Below are 11,337 nucleotides of genomic sequence, written 5' to 3' on the forward strand. Positions count from 1 at the left end.
TTCTGCAAGTTCTATAGAATGTTCTCATACTCTGTATTTGTAAATATACAGTTTGAAGATATTTATTGTCAGAATTAGTACGGCATTACATTATTTATAATTCATAAGTATTGTTTTGCAGGATTGGTCAAGTAGTGCTCCAAATGCTGACCCAGCTTCAGAAATACAGTGCTTATCTGATGACTATGAGTTTGTTGAAAACTTTATTAAGGCTAATGGATGTAGTGTTCCAGTATTGCCAGAACGAGTCACAAAAACCATACATTCTACAACAATTCGTAACCGAGCTGCTGAAAATAGGGTTACCGAAATCAGAAAGATGACGCCGTTACAGCATATTTCAGATTCCACACCAAGTACCAGTTCCCAAGAAGATACACCAAGAAGCTGAACATCCTGGCAGTTCAAACAGTGCGCACAATTTGCATAATGGAATGCACAGTGTCCCAAAAAAAAGATGCCAACGAAAAATGGCAGCTGTACAACGACTTGAAAAATCAATCACACAAGCTGATCAGCTTACGATCATATCAGAAAAAGATCAAGAATCCAGGCAGATTTATTATCAGCGAAAGCTCGAATTGTATGAAAGAGACGTCATAGCAAAAGAAAGAATTGCTCACAGTTTGGAAGAGTTGCTTAAAAATTACCAGTAGTATGCATAGACTGCATAGTGCATGGTTTTTTCGACGATGGTAATCACGTCGGAATCATTTTGTTTTTACACAGTACAACAAACCGAAAACGTTCCAAACCCAGAGTTCCTAATTCATAAACTAGCGTGCCGTTATATTGGTAATTTTTTAATTTTGGTGATTGCGCTACTAAAATTTGTTCGTATTACGTAAAAATCTAAATTCACTGTAAATGTATAAATCTTCGGAAAGTACCTATTAACACGTAAAATGAGGTGATAGAAATTTAAAATTTGAAATACATGGGAATTTTCTGGAATAATCTTTTTTGTTAATTTTTTCTTAAATTGAGATATAATGAAAAAAATAATTTGGTGTCTGACAATAATGTTTATACTTCGAAGTAAATATAAGAACATATTTTGAGGTGCAATTGAAAAAAATGTAAAACAACCAAAATAACGGACACCCTAACAAACAGTAGTATTATCACGTATGTACCTGTTCACAAATTTATCGGCATTGAAGCTCGTTGGAAGCTGTCTATTGTACTTTTATACTAAGCCTAAGGCAACTAGTATGTACTGTTTATGTATTTTTATCTCCTTGGTTATTCTAGTACCAGTATTTTATTTTAATGTCATAACACATTACACACTATAAATGGAATTTTAACAAAAAAAAAAAAACTACCAAGTTCAGTTTATATATTTTAACCTCATTGTTTCTTTTACTGCCGTTAATATATTTTAATTTCATACCGCATTATAAGCAACGGAATTTAACAAAAATATGCTGAGCAGAGTTTATATATTGCCTCCACCTTGATTGTTTTATTACCATTATTAGGTATATATATTTAAATTTTAAACTGAATTATAAACTACTACATGTGCTACGATTTTCGTTTCTGTTTATTTCACCAACGTTTCATTTTTATTCTGTACGGGTAAAATTCATAAATATATGATTTTGTACCCACAACATATTAATTTTATCTATCGTTTTTTTATTGACAACATTTCTAAGATACCTAACTGTTTTCGGTGATGAAATAAAGTGAACCATTCTGTGATTTCGTATATAACATTTGAGTGATTGTCTTACATAAAATACTGTCTTATTATACTGTCCCTCAGTTGTCGCCCCGCTCTCAATTCTGGATTTCCATGACGTCCGAGTATGTTATTTTCGTCAGCATTATTTACAGGATGGATGCCAAGGTCCAAAATTTCATCTCCCGGTTCTGGTACAGGATCTGGTATATCATTGTGGACACACATATTGTGCAAAACTATACACGCATTGATTATATTAGAGCATACATCCGGGGCACAATGCAAAACTCGGTGTTTTAAAAGGCAACGAAACCTCATTTTCAGCAATCTATTACAGCGTTCAATAATCGATCTTGTACTCATTTGCCTTTCGTTGTAGTTAATTTCTGCGGCACTAAGGTTGTCATTTAGTATCATCACGGTCATCATCCACGGTCTGAGTGCATAGCCAGAGACGCCTGCATGAAAATTCATTATTTTCGGATTTGAAAGCATAAAGAACTTGTGCCAATAGACTTTTCGATAGGCGAGCCTCAATGACCTTGAGATTGCCACATTTTGATGGTGTATCTAACATAATTGTTTTTGTTATATCTGTAATGTAAGGTCCTATCTTTTAAGCATTATCCACCAGTACTTGAGAAGTCATTGAAACACAATTGCAAGGAAACATTCTAAATACTGCCAGCGGCTTTATAAAAATTCACTGCTGTTAGGCATTAGTCGTGTGAGAAATTTTTTTCACACTGGTGTGCGAAAGACTCTGTGCCCGTAGACGGTGCATAAAAGAGAACTTTAGATGCAGGTGTTGCAAAGTACAACATTGTGTAACAAGATAATGTAGTCGAAGATTACTCCCGGGTGACGGTTTACTGCCTGAGCGAAGCGAGGTCAGTAATCACCTGATGGAATCAATGACGGTGATTTTCAATTTTCGGGGTGTCACCAAATGGGGATAGAGAGGATGGTGGCAAGGTATGTGAAATAAATTACAAAATTTGTTTTATGCTTTTCATTTTATAAAGGCAAATCTCGCATTCCTGGCGGCATTTTCTGAAAAAGTCTCATGGATTAATAGTCAAAGTGTGAAAAAGTTGAAAAAAATTACAATAGTCGAAAATCCAGTGAGAAAATGAATCTATCAATTTTCAGTTGATAAAATTCAAAGTGTTGCAATACCGCAAATGATACACTGAACGGTGTCACCAGAACACAGGCAACACAAGAATTGCCGGCACAGGATGGAATAATCGGCTTTATTCCTGTGTTGCATGTGAATCATTTTATTCCGAACTTGACTACGGCAACTTTATTGACATGTAAAGTGGTTACCCTATTAACGGTAGAAAAGTACTACTTTTTTACGGCAAATCAGCGCTAGATAAAATATTTTGAGGGTACTTTAGTCCAGCTTTTCAAGGCAAGTACATTGGCCATTATAGTTGAGTCGAGAATAAACACCATAATCATGGAAGGCAATCAGTTAAGATATTACCCAAACCTCACGGAAAATTCTCTTGTATCGGAGATTAATTCAAATGAACTATTCTTTGTTTTGTTTCCACACGAGCTGTTATAATGATTATAATAATGACTGCAAATGAAAATTTTACCTAATAAGTATAAGCGATGGTCACGATTGTGTAGTTCTCGCATTAATGGAAGGACATTGCTATTGTTCCAAATATACGTGTCGTGAGTGGTACCTGGATAGCGGGCACTCACATTCATTATCTTCAAGTTGGAGTCGCATATCTAGAAAACAAAAATTTGATGTATAAATATCAAAGAACAATCAATATTCAAATTACTTCAGTTGACTGTAGTACCAGTTGAACATTTATGGAATGGTATCCTTTTCTATTCACGTAAATGTGTTCTGGAAAATTTACATCATCTCTCAGAGGTGGGAAAATGGCCACATGTGTACAATCAATACACCCTATAACTCCTGGAAAATGATGTTTCGTCCAAAACCTGCAAATGTACAAAGTCGTTCAGAATGATTCAATCATTTGTATGCATATGAGTCGTTTATCTATAAACGTCATGATAACTGTAAGATTTGAATCAGTGATTTGAAGCAGTGATGAAAACTTATGCTATTACTTCCTACCTATGCCGAACTTTAAGTAGGGACTGCAAATTATTTGGAAATTTAACCCAAGTGCCGAACACTTCTGGCCGAACTAAAATGTTTGTCACTTCCTTTATCGATCTGCTCACTGATGGCTGGCTGATAGCCATATTTACGTTTTGTCCAATGTCAAGTTGATAGCTTCCGGATGCAAGAAAGCGTAGTGTTGTTAAAACCTTGAGAAGTATAAGGTAGAATATCATCAACTTATATCAATGCATGGTGATGCGTCATTTGAAAGAATTGCCCAGATAGTTTTATTCAAAATTTACCTGTATAGTTGCATCCAGTGCTGAAGATCTTCGTGGTTCGTCTGAATATTGTTCGACGATATCAATCACATGATTTGCGACACGCTTATTTAGCCGAAATAACTTGGTGAATTGTCTTTCAGGTAAATCGAAAGCATCACATCTGTGATTATATCGTCGAGGTCTGACATCTGCCTGATTGACTGCATCCTCTAGCAACTCAGCAACTCGAAGCTGAACCGCATTCCGGAAGACCAGATCCATTATATTAGCTTCAACCTTGAATAAATAGGATCAAAAATATATGTCGAGCGAGGCAGACTATTGGCTTGCAATCTGGAATGTTATAATGCAGTATACCAGTGAAATTGAAAGAAGTGGTCGAAATTAATTATAATCGAATAATGGCCAATTTAATTGATAACTAAAGAAATGATAATATTGCCGATATTCGAAAAGAAATAAATTTCCGATTTTTACGTCATTTTTCGAATTTGATTGCTAAATTATGAAATGAATTATATAACTTCGTTTGATTATTTTTATTTTAACAGCTTTTCTGTTTGATACAAAAGGTAATTCAAATTATCGAATTTTTACCGCACACGATTTGCAGTATCGCACGGTCTTACCCAGTCGATAAGCGGTGGACGATAATTATCGTACACGATTACCTAACCGAAGTTCAAGAATACAGTTACACATATCGCAATCGATATTTCAGACATCTCGCATGCGATATCTAGGGTCCTCAATTCGAGAATAGAGCCCCTGACACGTTCGATATCCCTAGGAATCGATCGACCGACGGTGTTGAATGAGCACCGTTTGCACTGCCGGCTGCCGCATACGGCCGAGCAGCAAACAAGAAAGAATCTACAGCATGGCAGCCGGCAGTGCAAACGGTGCTCATTGAACACCGTGGGTCGTTCGATTCCTAGGGATATCGAACGTGTCAGTATCTAACTAACTTACTGTACGAATGCATAGAACAAAATGTACTCAGGTAATCACAAATGTATTGGGTCCACACTTTCGTCTACAATTACAGAATGATATTGGGAAGAAAAAGTTCAGCCTTATACTGAATGAATCGACTGATATTGCAGTGACCAAACTATTAGGCGTTGTCATTAGATACCAGAGTGATGAGACGTTTTTATCAACATTCCTGGAACTTGTTGAACTTATTTCAGGTACAGCAGAAGGCATCGTAGAAGGAATAGAGAAAGTAATGAATGTCTACGATCTGGATTTGAAAGACCTAGTTGGCATTGGAACTGACAATGCCTCAGTTATGACAGGCGTTACTAACGGCGTTTTCGCTTCACTGAAAAGAAAATATGAATTGCCAAAATCAGTTCTGATCAGATGTATTTGCCATTCATTACAACTAGCAGTGTCTTATGCGACGGAAGAAACACTACTACGCAATTTAGATTTTTTCATCAGGGAAACCTACAATTGGTTCAGCTACTCTGCTATCAGATAGTCAGCTTATAGAGAATTATTTAGCCCGATCAATGATGGGACATCGCCACTCAAAATTATCCAGCTAAGTAATACACGTTGGATTTCAATGGAACCTGCAAGAAATAGGTTATTAAGTCAGTGGTTAGAATTAAGAACCCATTTTGAGATTGCTCGCAGAAAAGATAATTGCTACACAGCTGAGATTTTACATAACAATTACAACGGTGATAGGAATAAAGTACATCTTATCTATCTGCAGCAAGTTCTTGGCGAAGACCAACGTACAAATAAAGCGTTTGAGTCAGAGTTGGTGGATTCATCAAAGTTATTGGAAGATTTGGACAATCTGTTGAAATCGGTGGTATCAAGGATACTCATACCGATCACCGATATGAATATCTTCCATATTAAAATAGATGATTATCTTGATCCCAACCCATATCTAGGATATGCATTGACAATAGCCATTGAAGAACTGCAAATAAGCTCACTAGATCACCAAGTGTGGGAAAATCGATGCGTACTATTCACTATTGAGCTTTGCAAGGAACTTCAACAACGACTTCCTTCGAATTTCACGTTACTGGAATCAATGAATCTATTAAGTGTCAAAGAATGTCTTAAAATTAAGATGCACAAACTCCCTATCCCAGGGTTAGCTAGCAAAGGAATTTACAACTGATGATTGCACAGTGTCTGCCATTAAAGACCAATGGTACAATTTATCCAATATATTGTGGACAAATACAAAATCCACAGAAGAATTCTGGATGGATCAAGTGGCGAAAACCCGTTTGCTGAAATTGGACAATTTGCTGTGAGATTATTTTCAATGCCGTATTCAGATGCAGAAGTGGAGCGAGTGTTCAGTCAGATGAACGTTGTTGAAACGAAGCTACGTAACAGGCTCAAGCTTAGAACACTGAATGCCATAAGGAGTATCAGGTACAGTCTTCGCAGAACTGCAAAATGCTGCAACATCTACGTAATTCCTGAAGATGTTCTGAAGAACTAGGGAACGAAAAAAGTCTTTAGGAACCCAGATGAAGAACCTTGGACCTCCAGAATAGACACCACCATTGCTTTGGAAACGGAAATGGATCTGGAACTCATTGACTAAGAAGACTGATCAGACTGATGAACTTTTGTGTCTGTGAAAATAACGATATAATTTAAAGTGAATTTTATAAGTTTGAATGAAGTTCAGTTTGAACGATATAATGCAATCTATATGATATCCAGTGCTTTCAAGCAACCAATGTGATATTGAGCCATTGAGTATCTAGAAGTCGTACTTCAAACGAGTAGTGTAATATCTATATGTCATCCGTAATTGTTTCCTAATTTAATTAACATAGTAGCACCAACTGATGAAGTTCAGAATAACAAGTATGTACAGTAATGTTCATCGATGCATCCACTGTGGCTAACTTCATTTTTTCAACTTTTGTTTCTCTTCTACTCGTATTTTATCTGCCTATGGCCGGTGAAGCAGTCGACAAGAGAAGTGGGAGAAACCACGACGACAGCCTCTTGGCGCTGTGACCCCTATAACCTCCAAGATCGCGAGGGCACGAATAACCTCTTTCACAAAGTGCATAAGCCGTCAATTTAAGACTCGACGGATGTTAAATATTTTTACAGGTTAGCATATCACGGATGTCCTAATGCCCAGAACTTTGCATGGCCGATAAACATAATGTCGGGAGAAAGACGCCGCTCCTGTACAGTGATTTTAACTGTTTTTCGATTCACTGTAACGAAGCGCTAATATTATAAGCGTATTACGTGTGAAATTATGACAATAACACGGAGTGAAAAAGTGTTAATAATTTAGAAATTTATTCTGATTCTCATTGTCAAAAAATTCATGTCAGTCTAATTTTACTATTCATGTTCTCATCATCCATCCATCTAGTATTTGCGTCGATTGGGTTTATTCGGACCCCTCGACGATATGTCACGCTAACAAATCGAATCCATACAATTTATTATACAGAAGTTAATACGCAATTTTAATTGAGTCAATCGTATTACACCAGTGTAGTGGCCTAACATGAAACAAACACTCCTTTTATCAATGTAATATTGGATGTCAAATTTAAGCAATTCAAACTCAGAAAATGCCAATACATGCAATAAGGTTTATTCTACGCTTGGGGCGAAGCTCTTGAGAATCGACACATAGTTCTGATCGTCGAAATAGACTTGAACTGTCAATGGGCCTCGGAAATTACTCAAGGCTTTGAACAGGAATCATGATAATCGATACATGTGATTCCTCCTTGTAGAATTGAAAACTAGACCTGAGACTTTGTACGCGAATCTTGGGAATCGATACATGGGGTAAACTATCATCGTAGAACTAGACTTGAACTGGCAAGGGGCTCGAGGATGAATTTATGCTTTGAACGTGAATCCTGACAATTGATACATGGGGTTATTTCTGGTCGTCAAACTGGGTTTGAGGCTTTGGATGAAAATCTTGACAATCGATACATAGGGTTATTTCTTATCGTAGAAGCTTACTTAGGGTTTGTACTTGAGAATCGATACATGAGTTTATTTCTCATTGTCGAACTATACTTCAATTAACTTGCGAGAGGCCTTGAAGATAATTTTGAGCTTTGGATGCAGAGTTTGATAATGGAAATATGCGTCAGTATCTCATTGTCAAATTAGACCTTAAACTTTAAGACGTCAACGTTGATAATCTGTAGGAGTCAGTTTTTTACTATCGAACCGGGCCGGACCTGGTAAGGAATGTTTCCAGTATGTTTTTCATGCCCCGTTCCATAACTGTAAATAAATCAATAAAATAATATCTTGTTGAATTTTATGCTCACAAAGCTGTTGTTCTGAAGATTGCTATGTGAAACATGATAATCGCTTCTTCAATCAGTTTGATTGTTTGCTCTTAGAATTTAAATGCATAATTATTCCCAGTAGAGAAAAGTAAACTAATTACCCCAAAAAATGATTTCTAATTCTGACACTAGAAAAGTGACATTTACAGTTTTTTCCAAGATCAAATTAAAAATCCCCTGACAATTCCAAGTTTTCCATGCCCTGACATTTTCAGGTTTTTTAGATTTTCCAGGTGTGTGAACACCCTGTGTATCAATTGTCAAGATTCACGTACAAAGTCTCAGGTCTAGTTCTATGATGGGAAATTACACCATGTATCGATTATCAAGATTCACATCCAAAGCCTCAAGTACAGTTCGACGATCAAAGATTACCTCATGTGTGCATTCTGAAGATTCACATTCAAAGCTTCAAGTCTACTGTTACGATAAGAAATTACGCCGTACATCGCTTCTCAAGATTCGCGTACATAACCTGAAGTCTACTTCTACGATGAGAAATAACCATGTATCAATCATCAAGATTCCCACCCAAAGCCTCGAGTCAAGTTCGACAATCAGAAATTATCCCATATATCGATTGTCAAGGTTTGCGTTTAAAACAGAAGTTCATCCTCGAGGCCCCTTGTCAGTCAATTCTATGATAATGAATCAGTCCACGTATCGATTATCACGATTCCCGTTCAAAGCCTTAAGGAATTTGCAAGGCCCATTGACAGTTCAAGTCTAGTTCAACGATCAGAACTGTACGTCGATTCTCAAGCATAGAATAAACCTTATTGCATGTATTGGCATTTTCTGAGTTTTAATTGCTCAAATTTAACATCCAATATTACACTGATAAAAGGAGTGTTTGTTTTATGTTAGGCCGCTACACTGGTGTAATACGATTGACTCAATTGAAATTGCGTATTAACTTCTGTATAATAAATTGAATGGATTCGATTTGTTAGCGTTACATATCGTCGAGGGGTCCGAATAAACCCAATCGACGCAAATACCAGATGAATGGATGATGAGAACATAAATAGTAAAATTAGACTGACATGAATTTGTTGACAATGAGAATCAGAATAAATTTCCAAATTATTAACCCTTTTTCACTACGTGTTATTGTCATAATTTCATACGTAATACGCTGTGACGTGGCGGGTCTACCAGCCCGTCACCGACCCGCACCGCCACTCCCAGATGGCCGCGGCAAGCGCTCTTAAAGAGTAAGGTAGAGTCCTGCCGTGCCGCCAATGAACAACCAGAGTTGGCTTTAAGATTTATGTATTGTTGCTAATGCTTTTTGTTACTCCCCCAACCCATTCTCTGAGGTGACCGCCACTGCCACTGCCACTGCCGCCGCCAATGCCAACACCATCCAACGACCACCCTGCGCTGCCGTCGCGGGAAACTCGGAGGGACCACGGGACGACCGGCGTGGAGTTCGAAGCCCCGGACCCAGTAGTCGCGCTGTTGCTTGTTCGGATCTCGATGCCGCCAAGGACATGCTGCCGCTGCCGCCCAGGGGTCGAGTTGCCTCCACCTGAGCCTCCGATAAGACCGGCCTTGCCACCCGGCACCCACAAACAACCGGACTCAGTCTCCCCCTGGGCTCGCCGATGCCGAGAGGACATTTCCGCCTTCGCCAGACCACCCTCGCAACTCGCAGCACAGCGCGGCGAACAGACCGGCTGCCTAGGCTCCCGCCGGTCTCTCGCCAATCTACCTATCATCCCCTCCCGTAGCGCCACCGCGGGATCGCGATCGCCGAGGGCCGGCGGCCACCTCACTCTCCCTTGCGCTGCGTTGTAGATCGCCTCGTGGTGTATCGTAGTGTATTAAATTGTATTGAGATTGTGTGGTAGCCGTTGGAAATTTGGAGTCAAGCCTTATTTTGTTGGAGAAATCCTGTTTGCCGTATCTTGAGCAGGACGTTGTTGCCGTAAAAAGGTAGGCTGACGTTACCCCGAATCTCGCTGGCTACAGTTCGTCAACGGCCTCCGGCCATTTTTTCCCTTTTGCAACAGGTTGCCGGCTGGCTTTGTTCGGCCATTTTGTGTGAAAGCCCGCGAGCCTCGTGGTAGCTAAGCTTTTCTATTCAATTGTATTTCTGATTTTAATTGCTACCTTGATTTGTTATAATTACGATAAGATAATCTGGTTGTTCATTCGGTGATTTTCTGCCGTTTTATTGTAACGTATAACTTGTAATAGATCGTGTACCGTGCCGCTTCCCGTCGCGTACCAAGTACGTGAGTGTGAGAGAGAGAGAGAATCTGTGAGTGAGTGTGTGCGCCCGTGCCGTCGTTGCCGAGCGTATCTACCACCGTTAGGCAGCGACAGGCGACCGTGCCGATAGGAAAAGCGAAGGAGGATTATCTTGTATTTGTGAAACTGTTAGATTGTTAGCAAGTTTGTTTTTGGAATTGTTCTGCCTTGTTTTGAGTTTTGAAATTGTTAACGAATTGGCTTCACAACGAACCTGTACTGGCATGAGTTATCGAACTGTTAATGATTTTACGTCGCTGATTATTCGCCTAGTCGGTCGCTTGCCGCTCGTCGCCTCTAGTTAATACTGCTTGATTTTTGCCGTGTTATGTTGAATTGTTTAATTTTGTTGCTGTGTTATATTTTATGCTATTTTGTTTTATTTTTATTTATTTTTGAATTGTATCGAAGCGTACCGCCACCGATAAGACCGCTTGCCGTGTATATATTTTATGTTCTATGCCTTCTGCCTTGCCGTAACGGCGTTGTTTGTTAATAAATGCTGGTAATTACATCTATAATCAGTCGATTATCAACTATACTATTTCACCTTCGCGCCCATGTTCCCCTCACCGCTAGCTAGTCGGCTGTTTTTGTTTGTGCGTGCCCCTGCTATAGTTGTGCTTTGAGATTTGGTTGTGTGAGTTTGGTTCGCCG

The 11,337-nt window shown here is 38.8% G+C and overlaps 1 protein-coding gene across 1 annotated transcript; it reads right to left on the reverse strand.

Annotated features, from left to right (window-relative positions):
- Positions 1 to 3,348: 3,348 nt before the first annotated feature.
- On the reverse strand, positions 3,349 to 4,345 carry LOC124415456 (putative nuclease HARBI1). The gene is made up of 4 exons (XM_046896432.1): positions 4,103 to 4,345; positions 3,810 to 4,006; positions 3,505 to 3,670; positions 3,349 to 3,399 (listed from the first exon to the last, which is right to left on the reverse strand). Exons 1-4 carry the CDS (start codon positions 4,343 to 4,345, stop codon positions 3,349 to 3,351), a joined length of 657 nt encoding a protein of 218 aa, XP_046752388.1.
- Positions 4,346 to 11,337: the final 6,992 nt, after the last annotated feature.

The sequence above is a fragment of the Diprion similis genome, chromosome 2, assembly GCF_021155765.1.
Source record: "Diprion similis isolate iyDipSimi1 chromosome 2, iyDipSimi1.1, whole genome shotgun sequence".
Classification (NCBI taxonomy): Eukaryota; Metazoa; Arthropoda; class Insecta; order Hymenoptera; family Diprionidae; genus Diprion; species Diprion similis.